The 23126-nt window shown below is 40.7% G+C and overlaps 1 protein-coding gene across 1 annotated transcript; it reads left to right on the top strand.

Annotated features, from left to right (window-relative positions):
- Positions 1–13999: 13999 nt before the first annotated feature.
- On the top strand, positions 14000–14669 carry LOC128563980 (glyceraldehyde-3-phosphate dehydrogenase-like). The gene has a single exon (XM_053559592.1). The coding sequence runs from the start codon at positions 14091–14093 to the stop codon at positions 14427–14429; it is 339 nt and encodes a 112-aa protein (XP_053415567.1). The 5' UTR covers positions 14000–14090; the 3' UTR covers positions 14430–14669.
- The last annotated feature ends 8457 nt before the right edge of the window (positions 14670–23126 follow it).

Here is a 23126-nt window from a genome sequence, read left to right as displayed (position 1 = left end):
TCATGTAGATATTATTCAAATGAGAACAAAATATGGCATCTTATTTCAACTGTCAGCATTGTTCTTGTCTTCTCTGCTGTGCTGACCTTGTGAATCTTTAGAGCTCCTCTGGAGGCTTGGCCCAGGGCCTAGCACCACCCGCTGAAGCTACTTCTCTTCTCACCTAGTTAGGGCAGTAGTTTTCTTCCCCTGGGAGCAAGTTTATATTTGCAAAATTCAATAAAATCAATATAAGTCATCCAATTTGGGGAAAATAAAAAAGGGCAATACATACATATAGTATAATATGTAATGATATAATATAACATAATATAATATAATATAATATAATACTAACACTGCAGTTTAATTCGTTTCATGAGGGCACCAGGGTGGAAAGTAGATTGTGTCTCAAAGCCAGACAGACCTGGAATTGATGGCTTTTGTATTTACTAGCTAAATATCCTTGGGTTGATTTCTTAACCTCATGATTGCATTAATGTACACAGCTATGATTTAATTAAAAATATAATTAAAAAATGGCTAATGAAAAAAATCATGAATTATACTTGCCCATTAGCCTAATAGTACACTAGCTTACGTAAGTAATAAGGAGAGAAAAATAAAAATTCATCCCTATTTGTGAAATCCTTTGAGTACCTAAAGCCCACATGGTCTACCACTGCATCCATTTTTTTTTTTTTTAAGCAATCCTTTTTTTAAAATTTCAGATTAATATGAGGGTACAAATGTTTAGGTTACCTTGTCTTCATTTCTATGGTAAAGTTCAAGTTGTGGTTGAGCCCCTTACTTAGGGGGTTATGTTGAACACCCTCATATTCTACACATTAGGTGACATCCCACCAATCTCCCTCTTTCATCCCCCTCCCCCTGCCCCTACAGTATACTTGTGTTTTTTTTCTTGAGGGCTTGCAGCATTGACATAAAGTTTTTGTTTATGTAAACTATTTTAAATTGGACACAAACTTTATGTCCACCCTGTATATTGGTTTCATATTAGTATTGAGTACATTGGCTACTTCTCATTCCAATCTTGAGACACTTTACTAAGAAGAATGTGTTTCAGCTCCATCCAGGTAAACACAAAAGATGTAACATTTCCCTCTTTATGGTATACATATGCTGGTTTGTTAATCCATTCGTGGGTTGATGGGCACTTGGGTTGCTTCCATGTCTTGGCAGTTGTGAATTGAGCTGTAATAAACACTAGTGCGAATGTCCTTGTGGTAAAATGATTTTGTTCTTTTGGGTAGATACCTAGTAATGAAATTGCAGGATCAAATGGAAGGCTGACTTTTAGTCCTTTGAGAATTCTCCATACTTCTTTCCATAGAGGTTGTATTAGTTTGCAATTCCACCAGCTCCCTGCATCCTTTTGGAGGTCTCTCATGATTTTTCCTCTTGGTAATGTTTGTCTCTTGTCTGAGAAGCAAGGCTGCTATCATTCCTACACAGTGTCTAGCCCAGAGTGCTGTATGAGGTCTGAGCTTACTAAACATTGACTGAATGAATTATATGTGGCACGACTGCAGCAGAGGCCACCTCCATGGGGCATTTCCATCCCCTCCATGGGATAATGTGTGAGGAAAAGGAATAAATCTATCCTGGCTCATAGGAACAATCAGAGTAAAGGATAAGCTGCTGAATCCAAAAGCCCCAGATATACAATATACTGTGACTTGCAACAGACTGAAGCTTACTTTTCTCTCATGCAACAATCTACCTGATTGAGGTTATAAGGCAGCTCTGCTCTAAACGGCCATTCAGGGACATGGTTGCTTCCAGCATCTTCCTCTGTTTCCCAGAGCACTGGGTTGTGTGTAAGGCAGAGGCTGCACTGCCAGCACATCTATAAGTTCAGAATAAGTCCAGGGCAAATCATTTTCTGCTAACCAAGGGAAGCAGAAGTTGCACCCACTGGTTGCATTCCATTGGCAAGAAATTGAGTCCTGTGGCCATAATTAGCTGCAACAATGTCTATACCATTAATTTCTAGCTGTTGCCCTGGAAGAGAAGAATGCATTTGGTGAGGAGGATACCAGAAGTCTGCTTCAGTCAGTAAGTAGGCCTTCAGCCCAGAGAGGATCTGATTGAATTTCAATCAGTCTATCCTTCCTCAAGTCAGAACTTGAATGCCCTCAGTCAGAACTCTTTGAGAGGAAAGAGAAATGTCACAAATAGTTGGGAAAATTCAGTTTCAAAAGGAGCAAAACATTAAAAAACATTGTGATGAGATGTAATAACAGAAAGATAAACTTGACATAATGGGACATTCTTCATTATTGGAGGTGACATTGGAGAAAGTCAGAGAAGGACAAAGAGCAGGGAGCATCGGCTGCATTTCTCCTGTGGCCAAGTCAACATGGGGCCATGTGAAGAAGGTCAAGCAATGACTTAAAACCCCTGCGGCATCCTGATCTGCTTGAAACCTAACACCAATCCACGGAAACTACTGATGTGGGGAAAATGGAAGACCAGTTGGTCTTTTTCTGAAAAGTCATACAAAATTTTATGATGTTAGAATTCTGAAGGTTTAAACAGACAAATACAGCGACAGAGAGAAAGGAACAATTTAAACTATTGTAAAGGAACAAGAGAATTGAGTTTACCAGTGAGAACCCATTTGGAAGCAGCATTTACATTGAATGACTAAGGATCTACAAGGAAGCCGAGAGAAATTTTCCCCGTGGACATTTATTGCGTCTGGTGGAAGGTGAGAGTGTTTTCAGAGTGCTGTTTTATTGACCTTTTTATGAATTGCAACAGCAATCCAGAGACAATTAAGAGTCTTATTTTTTTTTCCTATGGAATATAATCAAATCTGTAATAGCTTCACCTAAATGTGGTAGCTCAGAGAAATCAAAGTGCTTCTATTATTGTGTCTGCAGGAAACCAAGTGAAGAACAGGTTCCCAGGGATAAAACTTGGAAAAGGAAGTCATGTTTTTGAAATAAAAACATAATTTTTTTTGGCTGGGCACAGTGGCTCATGCCTGTAATCCTTACACTCTGGGAGGGTGAGGTAGGTGGATCACTTGAGGTGAGGAGTTCAAGATCAGCTTGAGCAAAGTGAGACCCCATCTCTACTAAAAATGGAAAAATCAACCAGGTTTCACTGTAGTCACCTATAGTCCCAGTTACATGGGAGGCTGAGGGAGGAGGATCACTTGAACTCAGGAGTGTGAGGTTGATGTGAGCTAGGTTGAGGCCATGGCATTCTAGCCTGGGCAGTCTTGAAAAAAAAAATGTTTTCATTCCTCCTTTAAGAGAAGCTACATAGGCTCAGCACCTGTAGCACAGTGGTTACAGCATCAGCCACATGCACTGAGGCTGGCTCGTTCAAACCCAGCCTGGTCCAGCTAAACAACAATGACAACTGCAACAAAAAATAGCCGGGCATTGTGGCAGGCACCTGTAGTCCCAGCTACTTGGGAAGCTAAGATGAGAGAATCTCTGAAGCCCAAGAGTTTGAGGTTGCTCTGAGCTGTGATGCCACGACACTCTACCGAGAGCGACATAGTGAGACTCTGTTTAAAAAAAGAGAGAGAGAAGCTATATAACATATAAGATATTGGGCGGCGCCTGTGGCTCAGTCGGTAAGGCGCCAGCCCCATATACCGAGGGTGGCGGGTTCAAACCCGGCCCCGGCCAAACTGTAACCAAAAAATAGCCGGGCGTTGTGGCGGGCACCTGTAGTCCCAGCTACTTGGGAGGCTGAGGCAAGAGAATCACTTAAGCCCAGGAGTTGAAGGTTGCTGTGAGCTGTGTGAGGCCATGGCACTCTACCAAGGGCCATAAAGTGAGACTCTGTCTCTACAAAAAAAAAACCAAAACATATAAGATATTTTTAAATTATAAATAATTTTATTATCTTGAAAATGACTGGAAACATGGAACCAAAATTCTAAGAAACTAAAAGGATCAGAAAGATGCGTACTAAAATAAATCAACACCAAGGCTAAGAAAGGGAGATTTTGTTTTTGTGAAAGAGAAATTATTTTAAGGGGAGATTGGAGAGGCTGAATTTAAGACAATGGAAAGTAACAATTTTTAGGAAATAAATGTACTCATGTCATTGACACATCCAAGCACATTTTCTGACTTGAGGTAACAATACAAGAAGCAGTGATTTTATAAAGCAGAAATTCGGGGTAAACAATGATTCCTGGATTCACTCTGTGTTTCCAGCTTCTGAATCCTCTCTACCATTGTTTCTGTCTTTTGAAATGCTTTCACATCCTTTCCAGTCTTATTCTATTCTTTCATCTTCTATGAATTCATCTTAATTTTGCCCACAGAGATCTCAATCTTCTCTGAACTCAGAGTTTTGATTACTTGCAACACCCGCTTGGTGGCTGAGATTTGTTCATTGTGCTGTTATTTAGATTTTCCCAGTCTCTCTGGACTGCCTGACTCCTTCCCCAGTCCTATCCTCCTCTCATGGTGTAAGGGACAGACAGAGTTGTGGGTCTAGACAGAGCTGTGGTCTCCCCAAGGAATGATGAGGTTTACATAAGACACTGAGTGTGGGGAAGAAGAAAAATACGTTGAATTTGAAACATTGAGCCTGTCCACTGGGTGTAGAAATCTATTAATTTTATTGAACAAACACTGATATCAGTTCTCTTCTTAGATTTTGCAAATAAGAGCTCACTTAATGCTCAGACTGGTCCAGGAAGGTAGGTTGCTGTAATTTTAATATACACTGTATTCTCCAAACGTCATTCTTGGAAACCATGTAGTGCTATTATTTCCCCTGCTGGCAAGTGAACGTTGGGTTGCATTCTCTCCAGTGCTGTAGAAATGGGCAGTGGGGGGCTTAATTCTTGCCATCCTCTCCTGTGTTCCCATCTTAAGCCTCCTAACTTTCTGGAGACTGCACTGCATATGCTCAGTCTGAGAGGTGCCCAGGAAGCTCTTGTGCCTGAGCCCAACCTCTGGTTTGTAGGAACAACAACAACAACAACAACAACAAAACCCAGTACTATTGTCTTCCCTGTGTAATCTTCCTCTAATGTGCCTATACCCCCGAATTCTCTCCAATGCTGTAGAAATGGGAAGTGAGGGGCTTAATTCTTACCAGGATCATTCTCTCCTATCCTGGGCAGAGAATTCTTTTTCAACCCACTGGGACTTCTTGTATCCAATTAGTCTTCCAAAGGCCTTTATGACCATAGTAGATAAGAGCTTTTGGAGTTAGAAACTTGTGTTCGCATCCCAGCTTGACTGGTTAATAGCTATTTAACATTCTTCTGTAAAAGGGGAATAATTATTGCTCCCTCAATTGGTTTTTATAAGGACGAAGTGAGCTAGTTTCATGTAAAGAATTCAGAATAGTGCCTAACATAAAGCACCCCAAAGCTTTTAGCTATTATTGTATTCTTTATTATATAATAGTTTTTTTACATTTCTCTTGCTATCAAAACATTTTAAACTTCCTTAAAAATATTACTCATTCTTTGTACCTCTTAAACCCTCTACACACCATAGAACCCTGCCTAGCCCATAACATGCATGATGAAAAACAAGGAAAATTGGGAAGTCCAGATTTTGAAACTAACCTACCCAGGTCTTGGTCTCAGATCTACTGACTGAGTTTAGTTTCTCCACCCAATAATTAGAATGACTACTAATTTCTCTACAATAGGGTTGTTGAGAAAAATTATACATACGTGTATGTACTTGTAGCTATGTGTGTATAAACACATATATGTGAATATACACACATATACACATATAAAGTAAGCAGCTGATAAATAGCACTTACCTCATGATATCATGGTCTTAACATTTATTTTTACACAGCCCAAGGCCAAGAGAGAGTCAGTATGAAGAAAATGCACACACTAGCTCATTACATAAAGCTCTATGTAAATGAATTTAGCTCTAAGAATGTGATTTTTAGCTGCAGAAGATGTCAAATCACTTCTGTTGGAAACCTCCAATAAGCAGTTGGGACTGTAGAATAGTTTTTAACCATCATGTCCTGGAAGCAAACCTCTCTATTAAAAGTGCTTCTTTATACACTCAAATTAACATGAAATTAAAAAAAATGCCAAATTAGTAAGAGAGCACTTCTACACTGCTGTTGGGAATGCAAACTAATATGTTTTTTTTGGAAAGATGTTTGGAGAACACTTAGACATCTAAAAAAGACCTGTCTTGCAATCCTACTAGGTATATACTTTACTAGGTATATACCCAGGAGACCAAAAATCACACTTTAACAAAGATATTTCTACCAGAATGTTTATTGCAGCCCAATTCATAATTGCTAAGTCATGGAAGAAGCCCAAGTGCCCATCGACCCACGAATGGATTGATAAATTGTGGTATATGTACTCCATGGAATATTATGCAGCCTTAAAGAAAGATGGAGACTTTATGTCTTTCATGGATGGAGCTGGAACATATTCTTCTTATATGAAAGCTATAACCTAATTATAGCCCAAGAATATGGGGAAAGGAGAAAGGGAGGGGAGGGGAGGGGGGGAGAATGGGTGGAGGGAGGGTAATTGGTGGGACCACACTATGGTGCATATTACAAGGGTACATGTGAAACTTGCTAAATATAGAATATAAATGTCTTAACACAATAACTAAGAAAATGCCATGAAGGCTATGTTAACCAGTTTGATGAAATTTTTCAAATTGTATATAAAACCAGCACATTGTACCCCATGACTGTATTAATGTACACAGCTATGATTTAATAAAAAAAAAATGCCAAATTGGTGATGAAACCAAGCTCTCATGCCAATTATGGATACATTTTTAGATGAAGAACTTATAAAATAAACTTTATCTTACTGCAGAAAGTATTATTTGGTGTAAATTATTTAATTTTCTGCTCTTTGAGCCTTAAATTATATTGCTTTTTAGCAGCCAGAAGTTTGCTGCTAACTAGAATTTATTGTCAGGGTAACTCCTAGGAAGTGAAAACTCAGTAACTTGACTTTTTAAAATTTTCCTAAAGATGATGTTGTCTTTTTTCCTTTTTTAAAGTTTTTTTTGGAAATAGTCACTTTTCCAAGTTATTACAAAAATGGAATTTAAATTAATTAAAGCATAATTGCATTTATAGAAGAATGTATTAGTTTGTAGTGATATACATTACATTACATATTTAAAATTATATTTCTACGACTCTATGAAATGACACACCTTGAAATAAAAATAGAAAAATGTACTGATCTACTTATTAAGCAATTCTGCTCAGAGCCAGATAGAGTTTGAGGTTACAGACAAGGGTTGCTGTCTTTGGCTGTGGGTTTGCTTATCTACTGGAAGCTTAGATGCCATAATATATCTACAGTTTTTCCTTTATTCTAGCTTATTTTTTTCTAACTTTAAATCTTTGATCTTTAAATCTTTATTCTAGCTTATTTTTTTCTAATTTTAAATCTTTAATAGGAATAAATGAAAGAGAGGGGGCTTGTTCTTAGAAAGATATTGTTAGTGTTCTTTATGTGAAAAAATACCCTTGAGATGAGTGTCATTTGTTAGCAGTATTTTATCACTATCCTTGCCTCCTAGTTTATCACTCTTCCTACCTCCCAGCATTAGGTATTCATAAAATGCCTTGCCACGATGAGAAATTCAGCAAGAGTAATAAGAATAGAACTTTGCATATTGGATTGGAGGGACAGTGAAGGTAGAGGAGAAAAAGGAGATAAAAGAAGGAAAAAGACACAATTCCATGTATAGGGTCTTTCATTTTATTAAACTTAACTTTATCATACTTTGCAGATATTATGTTTTGTACAAAATGAAGTTTTGTAGCTACTCTGCATTAAGCAAGTAAATTGGGGCCACTTTCTATTGGGCCCATGTACTTACTTTTTGCCTTTGTGTCAAATTTTGGTACTTCTTACAATATTTCAAACTTTTTAATTTTTTTTTTTTTTTTTTTTTACAGGTAGAGTTTTACTTTGTTGCTCTCGGTGTGTGCTGTGGCATTACAGCTCACAGCAACCTCCAGCTCTTGGGCTTAGGCTATTCTCTTCCCTCAGCCTCCTGAGTAGCTGGGACTACAGGCACCTGCCACAGTGCCCGGCTATTTTTTGTTGCAATTTGGGTGGGGACCAGGCTTGAACACACCACCCTTGGTATATGGGGCCAGCGCCCTACTCACTGAGCTACTGGCACTACCTGATTATTTATTTATTTATTTATTTATTTTTTAGAGACAGAGTTTCACTTTATCGCCCTCGGTAGAGTGCCGTGGCATCACACAGCTCACAGCAACCTCCAACTCCTGGGCTTAGGCGATTCTCCTGCCTCAGCCTCCCGAGTAGCTGGGACTACAGGCGCCCGCCACAACGCCTGGCTATTTTTTTGTTGCAGTTTGGCCGGGGCTGGGTTTGAACCCGCCACCCTCGGTATATGGGGCCGGCGCCCTGCTCACTGAGCCACAGGCGCTGCCCAGATTTTTTAAATTTTTGTTTTTTTTTGTTTGCAGTTTTTGGCCAGAGCTGTGTTTGAACCCACCACCTCTGGTGTATGGGGCTGGCACCCTATTCTTTGAGACACAGGTGCTGCCCTCAAACTTTTTATTTTAACAAACTTTTAACTGTTATAGGATCTGTGATTAGTGATCATCGATGTTACTATTATAATTATTTTGGTGGTGCCATAATCCACACCCATGTCAGGTAGTGAATGAACATAGGTGATAAATGTTGTGGATCTGATAACTGAGGCGGTTACAAAGTGATTAGTGGGGGAAGCATCTGCCTCATGGAGACACAAGACAAAAGGCGGGTTCACGTCCTGGGGAAGTTGTAGCAGGATGTCTTGAGATTTCATCATGCTGCTCAGAATAAGCATGTAATCTTAAAGTTACAAATCGTTTACTTCTAGAATTTCCCTTTTAATATTTCTGGACTATGGTCAACCTTGGGTGACTGAAATCATGGAAAGAGAAACTGTGGATAAGAGGGACTGTTGTGGTAGTGTCATCTATGCCTAATTTAATGTGCTAACAGGCAGGTGTGGTGGCACCTACCTGTAATCCCAGCACTTTGAGAGGCCAAGGTAGGAGGATTGTTTGAGTCCAGGATTCAAGACCAGTCTGGGCAACATAGTAAGACTCTGTCCCTACAAAAAATGAGCAAATCTGGTGGCACACACCTATAATACCAGGTACCCAGGAGTCAGAGGTGGGGAAATCACTTGAGCCCAGGAGTTCAAGGCTGTAGTGAACTACGACTGGGCCTCTATGCTCCAGTCTGGGTGACAGAGTAAGATTCTGTCTCTAAAATAAATGAATAAAATAATAATTGTGCTAGTACATTGTTGAACTTGTATGACTCATGAAGGCCAATTTCTTTGAAGTATAATGATAACATTTATAATGTTTATTACTTGGTGGATACTGAAAGGTGTAGTTTCCATTTGGAGTCATGCACACTGATGGTCACAGAGCAACAGAAGTCTCCTAATGAAGAACATGACTGAGCTGTATAAGGTATGTCATTTTAAGCTTGATTACTCCCCTCCTGGCTCACTGAAGTGTTTAGCACAAGCACTCAATAAAATTATACAGAATTTAGTTGAAATAAAAAATTGGGGCCAGGCATGGTGGCGCATGCCTGTAATCCCAGCAGTTTGGGAGGCCAAAGTGGGAAGATCATTTGAGGCCAGGAGTTTGAAACCAGTCTTGGAAACATAATGAGATAACATCTCTGTGAAAAACAAAAGGGCACTATTTTATACGCATGAATGACTCACAGTTATTTAATAATAAAAATAATGTAAATTTTATTATATTATTCCACACTTACCAATTCATAACAATTGGTTTGGTTAATCAGAATTTTAATTACTGTACAAAAAAATCAACAAAAGTACTATGCATGGGGAGTATTCAGAAATGACCCTTTTATGTAAATTCTTGATATACAAGGAAAAGTATCTTTCAGATAGAGATGTGTTTGTATACAAAAAAGACAGCAGGTTCCTTTTCAAAGGTAATTTAAGGATATATTGCCCATAACACCCTGTTCTCTATTAGCATTGATGTTTGCGACATTGTACAGGCCAGGCCTTTCATGGTGAAAAATCAAAGGTTTATGAATCTTCAACAATTGTCTTATTTCAAATAAGGAGTAAGCAGTAAATGATAATTAGTCTTTTAGATTTTCAGTGTCACCAAGAAGGAAGTACATAATTCTCATTAATAACAATATAATTTCAATGTCGTATTACCTGCACTCGAAGAAGTATATTTATCCGTGAATACATGACCTCTAAAACATGATAATAATCAGCAAATATTGCTCAGGCTGCTTAATAGCAGTTGCTTCAACACAGAGCAGGAATGATTGAGCAACAGCAGAGATTATGGATTTTGAGGCATAAAGAGCACCTTGAAGATTGCTCTGGAGAATTTTTTCTGAGGCGATAACCATTTCATAGACTGGTGCCCATTATTTCAGCAATGACTAAAATGAGTTAAACATGTTCCAAGGAGGTTTTAACATAAATGTATCAATATAATTGTCTGAAAGTTAATTAAAATTCTGAATGTTTTTATGGTTATAGATAATTCTAACATCAGTCTGATGCTGGATTCTGTAGTGTACACAGCATTAGAAACATTCTCTGGGTTTGCATTTCAAATGGGGCAAAGGCAGGCACAGAGAAAGGGCAGGAATCACTCAAGGAAAGGGAGTTTTGATTAAGCAAAGTGCAGTAATCCTGTACTCAGTATCATTCAGTTGACCCCGGAAATCTTATGGAGACTGAAGTTGGCTCTTAAGAAATGTAAGGTTTGGGTGATGCCTGTGGCTCAGTGGGTAGGGCACCAGCCCCATATGCCAAGGGTGGTGGGTTCAAGCCCTGCCCCAGCCAAACTGCAATTAATGTACACAGCTATGATTTAATAAAAAAAAGAAAGAAAGAAAGAAAAAGAAATGAAAGGTTTGAGAAAGTATGAATATGAGGCAAGAAAAGGAAACAAGGCAATGAGCTCTTTTATTTACTTAAAATACATATAAAGAAATAAAAGAAAGTAAGAATATGGGAAAAATTAGGATCCAATTAGGATTTGTGCTTATCCAGCCCAAAGAAAGTATATGCAGGCTCAGCACCTATAGCTCAGTGAGTGGAGCACCTGCCACGTACACGGAGGATGGTGGGTTCCAGCCTGGCCCAGGCCTGCCAAACAACAATGACAACTGCAACCAAAAAATAGCATTGTGGAGAGAAGGGAACACTTTTATACTGCTGGTGGGACTGCAAACTAGTACAACCTTTCTGGAAGGAAGTATGGAGAAACCTCAAAGCACTCAAGCTAGACCTCCCATTTGATCCTGCAATCCCATTACTGGGCATCTACCCAGAAGGAAAAAAAATCCTTTTATCATAAGGACACTTGTACTAGACTGTTTATTGCAGCTCAATTTATAATCGCCAAAATGTGGAAACAGCCTAAATGCCCACCAACCCAGGAATGGATTAACAAGCTGTGGTATATGTATACCATGGAATACTATTCAGCTATTAAAAAAAATGGAGACTTTACATCCTTCATATTAACCTGGATGGAAGTGGAAGACATTATTCTTAGTAAAGCATCACAAGAATGGAGAAGCATGAATCCTATGTACTCAATTTTGATATGAGGACAATTAATGACAATTAAGGTCATGGGGGGGAGTGGGAAGGAAAAGCAGGGAGAGGGAAGGAGGGAGAGAGGGTGGGGCCTTGGTGTGTGCCACACCTTCTGGGGGCAAGACATGATTGCAAGAGGGACTTTACCTAACAAATGCAATCAGTGTAACCTAGCTTATTGTATCCTCAATGAATCCCCAACAATAAAAAAAAAATATATATATAGCATTGTGGTGGGCACCTGTAGTCCCAGCTACTAGGGAGGCTGAGGCAAGAGAATCGCTTAAGCCCAAAAGTTTGAGGTTGCTGTGAGCTGTGACACTACAGCACTCTACTGAGGATGACACGGTGAGACTCTGTCTCAATAAATAAATAAATAAATAAATAAAAAATAAAGTATATGCACTGAAAACAAACAAAACAGTAGACCAGGGAGGAGGTGTGAGTGGTCTTGGAAAGAAAAGGCTGCTTTTCTGAAAAGAAAAGAAAAGAAAAAAGAAAAGGGTTGCTCATAGTTGATCTAAAAGTCAGGGGACTGCTAATTTGGTTCCTGGGTTGAAAAAAATAATCATAGCAATGTAATCACAGAATGTGAAATTATAGATGCATTTTTGTTGAAGATATATGAAGGAAATATGGAGTCAGGAGAGTGTTCTAGTTCCAATTGTGCTGTTTTTTGACTGTGTAATTCTGGAAAAATCATATGACTTCTTTTAGTTTAGCTTAACCAATTTTTTTGAACTATGTGGCTTACTTACCCTTTTCAGAAATACAGAGATAAAATACCTACCCTGAAGTAATTTATAGTCCAGTAGAAGAGGCTGACCTATATATGGACTGAACTCAATTTTCCTCAGCTGTGAAATAAGGATAATATGTATAATTTTGGTGCAAATGGGGTTCCTAGAAGGTTAAAAGTTAAGTTTGTAACAGTAAAAATAATGGTTGAGTAAAATTAATATTTGAGATCAGTTTTGAGTGTATTAAATTTGCACAGTAGTTCTAAGTTTGGAGATTTTGTTTCATTTAGTTGGAAAAAAGTGGACAAAAGACTACCTCACATAGGTAGTCTCAGCAACTCGGGAGGCTGAGGCAGGAAGAGTGGCTTGAGCCCAGGAGTTTGAGACCAACTTGTGCAGTATAGTGAGGGACTCTAATAAAAGGTTTTTTTGTTTTTTTTTTTTTAAAGAAAGATTTGGAAATAATTTAGCAGGCATCACATAACCTTAATTACCATATGTGCCCTGTATTAGTCCATTTTGCATTACTATAAAATAATAGCTGAGGCTGGGTCATTTATAAAGAAAAGAGATTTGTTTGGCTCATGGTTCTTTAGTCTGAGACTGTATGTTTATGAGATGCATCACGCCAGCTTTTGGCGAGGGCTTTGGGGAGCTTCCAATCAAGGCAGAAGGTAAATAGGGAGAAAGAGAGTCACATGGCCAGAGAAGGAGCAAAGAGACGGGAGGAGATGTTGCATCTTTCTCATAAGATAACAAAGTGAAGACTCATTATCATGTGGAGGACAGGAAGCCCTTCATGAGGGATCTGCCCTCATGACCAAAACACCTCCCATCTGACCACACTGGGGATCAAATTTCAACATGAGATTTGGAAGGGCCAAACATCTGAACCATATCGTGCCACGTGAGGAAAGGTTAATTTTCTATGTGAGGGTGTGTGTTTGTGTGTGTGTGGGGAGGGATCCCAGCTGGGAAGGGATTGGATTTGGGATATCTGTTAGTAAATGTGGCAAGACGTGATTGCCCAGGCATCTATTTTCAGCCACTATTGAGCACAGCAACTAAAAAAGTTTCCTGGGAAAAGAAGTTTAACTATGTCAATGAGTTTTAGGAACACATAGCCTTATCTGGAGAAATTAGAGACTTGAAATGGGAAGAGACAGCATTTAAATTCCCCAAGGTACCCAGAGAAAAAAAGAGTGCTCAGGAAAGATGGTTTGATCAGGGCATGAATAAGGCCTGAGTATTGATGGGCATCATTGGTACTATATCTAGGCCAATACATAAAGTCGTCCCTAAACAAATGGTCTGTGTAATTCCACGGTTCCTGTGAGCCTTGTTTGGGGGCCCTTCTTACAATTGCCATGGAGGGAAAGAAGGTCTTTAGCTTTTCATTTGCAACTAACTTCTTTTTTTTTTTTTTAAACATATTAACACATTGGATTTGTGATTATATTTTTGAAGCATAGTGAACAAGTTGGAATTTAAAGATGGTTTAAAATTTTTAAATGATTTAACATCAGGTTAAATCATATATTAATTTAATTCATTATATCAGTAGATTAAAGATGAAAAATCCATGTGGTTATTTGATAGATGTCAGGAAAGCATCACATAAAAATTCTAAGTAAAACTAAAATAGAGGCTCTCTGGTTCTCCCATTCGTCAGACAGCCACTTCTTCTAGTGCAGTGCCAGGTGCAAACACGCAAAAACCGCATCCCCGAGGCACCATGGTGAAAGTGAAGGTCGGAATAAACGGTTTTGGTCGTATTGGGCGCCTGTTCACCAGGGCTGCTTTTAACTCTGGCAAAGTGGATATTGTCGCCATCAATGACCCCTTCATTGACCTCAACTACATGGTCTACATGTTCCAGTATGATTCCACCCATGGCAAATTCCATGGCACAGTCAAGGCTGAGAACAGGAAGGTTGTCATCAATGGAAATCCGATAACTATCTTCCAGGAGCGAGATCCCGCCAAAATCAAATGGGGTGAGGCAGGAGCAGATTATGTTGTGGAGTCCACTGGTGTCTTCACCACCATGGAGAAGGCTGGGGCTCACCTATAGGGGGCGCCAAAAGGGTCGTCATCTCTACCCCTTCTGCTGATGCCCCCATGTTTGTGATGGGTGTGAACCATGAGAAGTACGAAAACAGCCTCTGCATTGTCAGCAATGCCTCCTGCACCACCAACTACTTAGCCCCCTTGGCTAAGGTCATCCATGACAACTTCGGCATTGTGGAGGGACTCATGACCACAGTCCATGCCATCACTGCCACCCAGAAGACTGTGGATGGCCCCTCTGGGGCAACTAACTTCTAAGTAGTCCCAAAAGCACCAGTTTGTTGAATCTGTGGTCACAGAACACGTAGCCATATTGCAGCAGGTGCACTTTGGCCCAGAGTAAGCACTGGATAAAGAAGGCAGCACAGGCTGGCAGCGGCCAATGTGGAGCATTGATAAGGCTATGGGAGCCTATCAGAGCAAAGAAAGCATTGATCGTAGTAATGAGAGGTGAGCACTGGCCCCAAATGAGTTGAAGGTACATGTAAAAAAAAAAAACAACCCTTGGCAGTTCCCAGAAACTCCAGAGCTGTAGAGAAGCTGAGAAGTGACAAAGGTGATGAGCAGAGAAGACCTTGATGTGAAAATTCTTGCAGTAGAGCTGGTGACCAGAAGTGAAACCAGAAGATGATCTTGTCAGTTTTAATGAGTGCTCATGAGTTTATCTAAGCTCTATCTTAGCATATAGCTATATTTTAAGCTAATGGACATTGGAGACTTACAGAATGGGGAGGAATGAAAAATTACATTTAGGTTACAATGTATACTACTCAGGGTGTGGTGTTGCACCCAAGGATTGGGGTCCCCAATGACCACATGAGAGAGCCAGACACCGATGCAATCACATGAGCGTGTTTTATTCAAGCTCAAGCCTGGGCTGCCAGGACTCCCAAATGCAGCTGAGACCAAGAGCCCCAGGCTTGGGGTGCAACAGGGTTTTTACAGGGTGGGTATGGGGTGAGGGGTGGGGGAAACAAGGTGTAGTCCCTGGATTGGTTATTTCTTGTACCTATACTGGAGTTTAAAGCTGATTGGGTCCCGCCAGTTTTAACGGCTGGGGGGTGGATACACTCCAGGAGATGGGGAGGGGTGTGGTTTACCAAGAAATGAAACTAGGGACTTTCAGGTTTACTCTAAAATGGAGAATGAGAGCCCAAAATGGCGTCACTAGGTTCTTCAGTGGGTATACTGAAAGTCCAGACTCCACCACTATACAATATATACATGTCATGGGATTCAACTTGTACCCCCTAAACCTATTTTAAAAAATAAAATGGGGACTTAGTAATGATAAAAGACACTAATCATAGTGGTTTGTATCGGGTACAACTTCTGTTGATGTTTGAAAAAAGTTGAATTTAACAGTGACAAGATACCAACATAAATTTATCTTAGTATATCTGTAAACATCAGAAATTCTTTTTTTTTTTTTTTTTTTTAGAGACAGAGTCTCACTTTATTGCCTTCGGTAGAGTGCTATGGTGTCACAGCTCACAGCAACCTCCAACTTTTGGGCTTAGGCGATCCTCTTGCCTCAGCTTCCCCAGTAGCTGGGACTACAGGCACCCACCACAACGCCCAGCTACTATTTTTTTTGTTGTATTTTGGCTTGAGCTGGGTTCGATCCTGTCACCCTCAGTATATGGGGCCAGCGCCCTACTCACTGAGCCACAGGTGCTGCCCATCATCAGATGTAATTCTTTCTGATGTAATAATATTGCTGGAAAGATTATTAATATTTATTTCAGAATAAAATGTAGTATTAGTGATGCAGGACAAGGTAGCACCATGACCTGCTGCCTTAATCCTGGAGGTGTTGATGCTCCTACGGATGGAGGAACCAGCTTGCTTCATAGGCTGGACACCTGCGGGGGAGATGCTGGCACCATGCTGTCTCCTCCACATGGACTTCTGACTGGTCAGTTTCATGGATGGCACCTTGCTGTCTTCTCCACATGTACTTCTGACTGGTGGATTTCCTGTCAGTTTCCAAGGCCTGAGAGTTCATTGGACAGCTGGCTGTAACTGAAAGGACTCACACCCTAGCAGAACAACCCCCGTGCCACTATATAAACCCCTTAGCAGAGAGCCCAAAGGCAGACCTCCAGGAAGGAGCAGGAGAGCTTATTCCCCTCCTGGGTTCTCTCTGCCAGGAGGTTTGGTTTTTGTAGTTGTAATTTTTGTTTCTGTAAATAAATCCTGACTTACCACTGATCCTGTGGTCCATCAATTTATTCTTCAATTCGCTGCGACCAAGAACCTGAAATTCCAATATCATATTTTGTGAGCCAGCCAGGAGAGAAGACAAGATCCTGGCCTGTACGGGGATGGAAAGAAAACATCTGTGGTAAGCAATGGGACCACTTATCTCTATCCTGTTTTTCTCTATAGCTATCCTACTGGAGATTAATATATTCAATGCCCCCAGCATGTAACTGTGCATAGTGTAGCTGCTGACCTCCAAGTCACGGGCAAACTTTCTCATTCTCTTTGGCTTCAGAAAGGAGGCAGAGGGTCTGTTGAAAGAATGTTGAACCTATTCTCTGTTTATTCCTTTTCCCTGGTAATGAGCCAAGTAAAGAGGTAGCACCCAGAGGCCCTGGGGTCCCCAGCAATGGTTCTGACCTCAGGACTTGGGAGGGCCTTTGAAAACTTGTGCTCTCCCAGCTTTTCCTAGCTTCTCTTCTCTTCTATGGTCCCAATTTTTTTCTATTTCTATAGACCTCTTCTCATTCTTTCCCTCTCCCTGATAGTAAATATGCTTTGTTTGAATGTAGGTAAGAATTGTTTATATATTTAATGTTGTAAGTGTATTCTGGTTTTTTTGGAAGTGTGTATTAGATGTTTTAAGGGGGTTTCAAATGTTGTAGGTGGGTTGAGAATTTACTGTTCATTAGCGTTTTTATGTCACTAAAAACACAAGGGCTGATCTTGTTAAAGAGAAGTCAGCCCCAAACAAGAGGCGACCTGACTCCCCTCCACAGTTTGTCTGGGCAACCAGAGGCCTGTGAAGGGAAGCCCAGGATGACTCCCCGAGGTGGGACTGGCCCTGAACTTTGGCTACTGCTCAGTCTCTTGAAAATAAAGAAGAGCAATGAAGATGACCTGGGTATTTAATTTCTTCTGGTGTGGGGAAATTTAAGATAATTTTAGGTTTGTGCAACTAATTGTAATACAAAAAGTTTCACAAGGTTTCTTAACTCAACCATAGTTTATTGTTGCCTTGCTAACCTTTGAGAAAGAAAGGGAAATTAGAAAAGCATTGTGTTTAACACCAAGACGTACTCATACTGGAAAGCCTACTTTCCTTTTTTGTTATGGGGGGTTTAGAAAAAGCTTGTACAGATTCTAAAGAGTTCAATGTGCAAACATCACACAGCCATTTTCTCCAGGATGGGGCTCATCCCCACTTTGATTGATACTCTGAGGCTAGTGGGGGGAAGGGGCAGAAAGGGGCAGAATATATGCATCAGGTGGGACCAAGGCTCCCTGATAACTGATTTCTCAGAGCTGCCAGCATGTTATAAGCACAGGAGAACCAGCAGACACTAAGCGCTACACTGATAAGAATGGCTAATTCCAGACAAGTGCAGGGCTGAGGAGGCCACTCTCCTCAGGGATCTTCCCCAAGCATTGGAAGGATGCTTCCGTTTGTTTGGTTGGAAGGCTTCTTGGGTTGGTCAGAGGACGCTCTGATGACTCAGGAATACAGGGTGGGATTGATGTTTATTCTTTCTCACAGATGGGTAACATATTCTCTTGTCAAGAGAACACCCTTCTGGGCTGTATTCTGGAGCCCTGGGACAAGTTTGATCCCCAGCCACTGAAGCAAGAATGTATGGTTTTCTTCTGCACCCAGGCCTGGCCTCAGTATCAACTCTCCGCTGGTGAACAATGGCCCACAGAGGGTACTCTTAATTATAACACCATTTTTCAGCTAGATGCTTTTTGTAAACAGGAAGAAAATTGATCTGAGGTACCCTATGTGCAAGTGTTCTTTTCCCTCAGGGACAACCCCCAGCTGTGTAAGACCTGTCAGATAGATTTCTGCTCTCTTAACTGTAGTAACTTCCCCAAATGGTCATGGATTCTCAAGGGAGACACCATCACTCCCTAGTTCAAATCCTCCATCTACTTCTCCCATACCTTCCTCCTCCATGTGTTCAGAAAATCCCGGGAGGGAGACTGTCCCAAGAGCTTTTACTGATCCTACTGGAACCCCCCCCAAACGGCAACGATATCTTTCTTTGTGTCCCTTGGTTGAGACCGCAAGTGATGAAAGGGGAAGTGCACAAGTATACACTCCATTTTCTCTAGCAGATTAAAGGCAGATTAAAGTTGATTTAGGAAAATTTTCTGATGACCTTGATAAGTACATAGATGTTCTCCAAGGGTTAGGACAAAGCTTTGACCTCTCTTGGAGAGATATAATGTTGCTATTAGATCAAAGTTTAACATTTAATGAAAAAAATGAAGTTCTGGATGAAGCTAGGAAGTGGGGTGATTTGTGGTTCATGTCCAATACTGATGGCAGTATGTCTCCTGGAGATAGGGACAGATACTCCACAGGAAGACAGGCAGTTCCCCTTCAGGATCCCGAGTGGGACCCTGAGAAGGAAGGTGATTGGTGGCATAAACATTTCTAACATGTATCCTCGAAGGTTTATGTTGGTCCAAGAAAAAGCCTGTGAATTATTCCAAGTTTTCTACTATTTGCCAGGAGCAAAATGAGGGTCCTTCAGCCTTTCTTGAGAGGCTTAGGGAGGCAATGAGGATACACCCAATTGACACCTGACTCAAAGGTCAAATTATTTTAAAAGACAAATTTATTACTCAAGCGGCTCCAGACACTCAAAGAAAACTCCAGAAATTGGCTCTAGGCCCAGATCATAATCTGAAGAATCTTCTTAAAACAGCCACTATGGTCTTTTATAACCAAGATCAGGAGAAAAAGGAGGAAAAAGAGAGAAGGGATCAAAAAAGAATGATAGCTCTAGTAATGGCACTCCAACAAACAAACACCTTCCAGGGGCCGGGGGAAGCCAGAGGTGCTAGGGATAAATGCTTCCAATGTGGTCAGGCTGATCACTTCAGAAAGGACTGCTCCCAGGAGTACCACTGGCTGGGAAAGCCACCTGGCCCCTGTCCAGAATGTAAAGGTGACCATTGGAGGGTGGCCTGTCCCCAGAGGTGAAGGGCTCCTGGGACAGTGATCCCATCTGCAACCAAACTGGTCCGAGGGTGCCCAGGGCATCTCATGGCTCCAGCTTGTGTCATCACCCCTCAGGAGCCACAGGTTTGCCTTTTAGTGGAGGGCAGGAGATAGAATTTCTTCTGGACACTAGAGCAACTTTTTCTGTACTTCTCTCTAACCCTGGTCTTTTATCAGCCAATTCGGTAACTATACAAGGGGTGTCTGGAAAGCCGGTTACCAAATTTTTCTCTCAGCCTTTAAGCTGCAATTGGGGTGACTGACTATTCTCTCATGCCCTTCCTAATCATGTCTGAAAGTCCTGCTCCCCTTTTGGGGAGGGACATACTAACTAAAGCAGGAACAACCATTTATATGAATATGGGACAGGAACCTATATTATGTCTTCCCTTATTAGAGACAGAAATTAACCCAGGAGTTTGGGCTACTGAGGGACAGGTGGGAAGAGCAAGATATGCTCAACCAGTCCAAATTAAGTTAAAGAATCTTGCTATCTATCCCAATCAAAAACAACATCCTCTAAAAGCAGATGCTAAGGATGGACGAATGCCTATAATACAGAATCTAAAGCGACAGAAATTATTAATACCTTACAACAGTCCATGTAACACTCTTATTCTAGGAGTGCCAAAGCGAAACGGAACTTGGAGACTAGTCCAAGACCTCTGCATTATAAATAAAGCAGTCATTCCTCTCCATCCTGTAGTTCCCAATTCCTATACGTTATTATCTCATATCCCTAAAAAGGTTGCCTATTTCACAGTCTTAGACTTGAAAGATGCCTTCTTTTGCATTCTTCTTCATGAAAATTCCCAATACCTTTTTGCTTTTGAGGACCCCTCTGACTCCAACACCCAGCTTACTTGGACTGTGTTACCCCAGGGACTTAGGAACAGCCCTCACTTGTTTGGACAAGTCTTAGCCAAAGACTTGAGTCGTTTTTCATACCCTGTAGTGACTCTTATTCAGTATGTAGATGACATTCTTTTGGGAACATCAGATGCAGAGGAATGCCACACAGCTACCCAAGCTGTCTTAAACTTTCTAGCTGATTGTGGGTACAAAGTTTCCAAGGCTAAAGCCCAATTATGTGTCCCAGAAGTTCACAATCTGGGTCTCCAGCTTTCACAGGGGAAGAGAGCCTTGGGCAAGGAAAGAATAGAACCTATATTGGCTCATCCTAAACCTCGAACTCTCAGACAACTTTGAGGCTTCTTAGGAATTACAGGCTTTTACAGACTTTGAATTCCTGGATATAATGAAATAGCTAAACCACTCTATTCTTTAATTAAAAATGCTCAAAAAGAGGGTCTAGTCACTTTAGAATGGGAACCAGAAGCAGATAAGGCATTCCAACAATTGAAAAATGCTCTTTTGCAGGCCCCTGCTTTGAATTTTCCCACTGGCCAGCAGTTTAATCTATATATTACAGAACGAATGAACTGGAATTGCCCTGGGAGTTTTGGCCCAATACCGGGGTCCACTTCTACAACCTGCAGTATATCTTAGTAAAGAAATTGACACTGTGGCCAAGGGATGGCCACATTGTCTACGAGTTGTAGCAGCGGTAGCCCTCTTAACCCCAGAATCAACCAAGCTAACTTTAGAAAAAGATCTAACTATTTACACTTCTCATGACCTTACTGGACTTTTAAATTCCAAGAGCAATCTTTGGCTGTCAGATAACTGCCTTCTGAAATATCAAGCCTTATTACTAGAAGGACAAGTGCTGCAATTACGCACCTGTGCTACGTTGAATCCTGCCACTTTCCTCCCTGAATCCCATGAGGAGGTAGGGCATGATTGCCAACAGATTATAGCACAGAACTATGCAACTAGAGAAGACTTACAAGAAATTCCTGTATCTAATCCTGAGATGGTTTTATATACAGATGGAAATTCTTTCATAGAACATGGAACATGAAAAGCAGGCTATGCTGTAGTTACTCAGTATACTGAAATGGAAAGCAGGTCTCTCCCTCCAGGAACTAGTGCGCAATTAGCTGAGTTAATAGCCTTAATCCATGCTTTAGAAATTGGGAGAAACAAATGAGTCAATATATACACTGACTCAAAATATGCCTTCCTCATTTTACATGCCCATGCTGCTATTTGGAAGGAAAGACAGTATCTATCTTCCAATGGTTCTCCCATAAAATATCATCATGAAATAGACAGGTTGTTGCAAGCCGTTCAGGCTTCACAAGAAGTAGCACTTATTCATTGTAAGGGACCTCAAAAGACCTTAGATGAGATTTCCAAAGGTAACCAACTTGCTGATAAAGAGGCTAAAATGGCAGCACAGAAAGGACTAATTCCCCCCTGTGGCACCCCTTATTTGGGAGGAACTACTTGAGAATCATGCACCTCAATATACCCAAAAAGAGAAAGAGGGGACTTTATCCAGAGACTATTCACTACTGCCATCAGGCTGGTTACAAAATAAAAGTGGATTTTTGTTATTACCTACTGCAAGCCAATAGAAAATACTTAAAACTTTACCTCAGTCTTTTCATTTTGACACCAAAAATACTTATGAAATGGCTAAGGCTCTCTTTAAAGGCAAAAACCTATTTCAAGCCACAAAACAGAGTAACTGTTTCATTAGGGTAGAACAGAGACAAGGTAAAAACAAGACAGAACCACTTACCCCCACCACAACAAACAGGTCCCCAGTTTCTCAGGCCATAGCACTGTACGGGTCCTCAACAAAGCTCCAGGGGAAAAATCAACTGGTGTAAAATAACCATGGGGTGGAATCAGCGGATAAACTCTGGTAACATGAATAACCAGAATATATCAACACCCCCCCCCCAAGGAAAGATATGGCAGATGTAACTGAAGATCCTATTCATAAGCAGCTGGCCAAGATGTCAGGAATTGAATTCAGAATTTGGATTGAAAACAAGATTAATAGAATGGAGGAAAATTTAGAATTAGAAATTTGAGGAGCAATTCAAAAGTCGAAATTAGAAATTCGAGGAGAAATTCAAAAGTTGTCTCAGAATTTAACAAATTTAAAGACAAAACCACCAAAGATTGCGATGCACTGAAGCATTTTGCAGCCCTCAAAGATCTGAAAAATACAGTAGAATCCCTCAGTAACAGAGTGGAGCAAGCAGAAGAAAGGATTTCTGACATTTAAGACAAAGCCTTTGAATGCTCCCAAACTCTCAAAGAGGAAGAGAAATGGAGAGCAAAAATGGATCATTCTCTCAGAGAGCTCTAGGATAATTTGAAGAAGGCTAATATCCACCTCATTGGAATTCCTGAAAGTGATGGAGTGGCCTCCCACGGCACAGAGGCCCTTCTCCATGAAATTATGAAAGACAATTTTCCAGACATGCCAACAGATTCTGAAATTCAGATAGCAGACAGTTTCAGACCCCCAGCACGACTCAATCTGAATAAGACATCCCCCAGGCATATCATAATTAACTTCATTAAAGTTAATATGAAGGAGAAAATTCTGAAAGCAGCCAGACGTAA

The sequence above is a fragment of the Nycticebus coucang genome, chromosome 13 (assembly GCF_027406575.1).
Source record: "Nycticebus coucang isolate mNycCou1 chromosome 13, mNycCou1.pri, whole genome shotgun sequence".
NCBI lineage: Eukaryota > Metazoa > Chordata > Mammalia > Primates > Lorisidae > Nycticebus > Nycticebus coucang.
The sequence above is the reverse complement of the archived record's forward strand: the minus strand, read 5'-3'. Positions and strand labels throughout refer to the sequence as shown.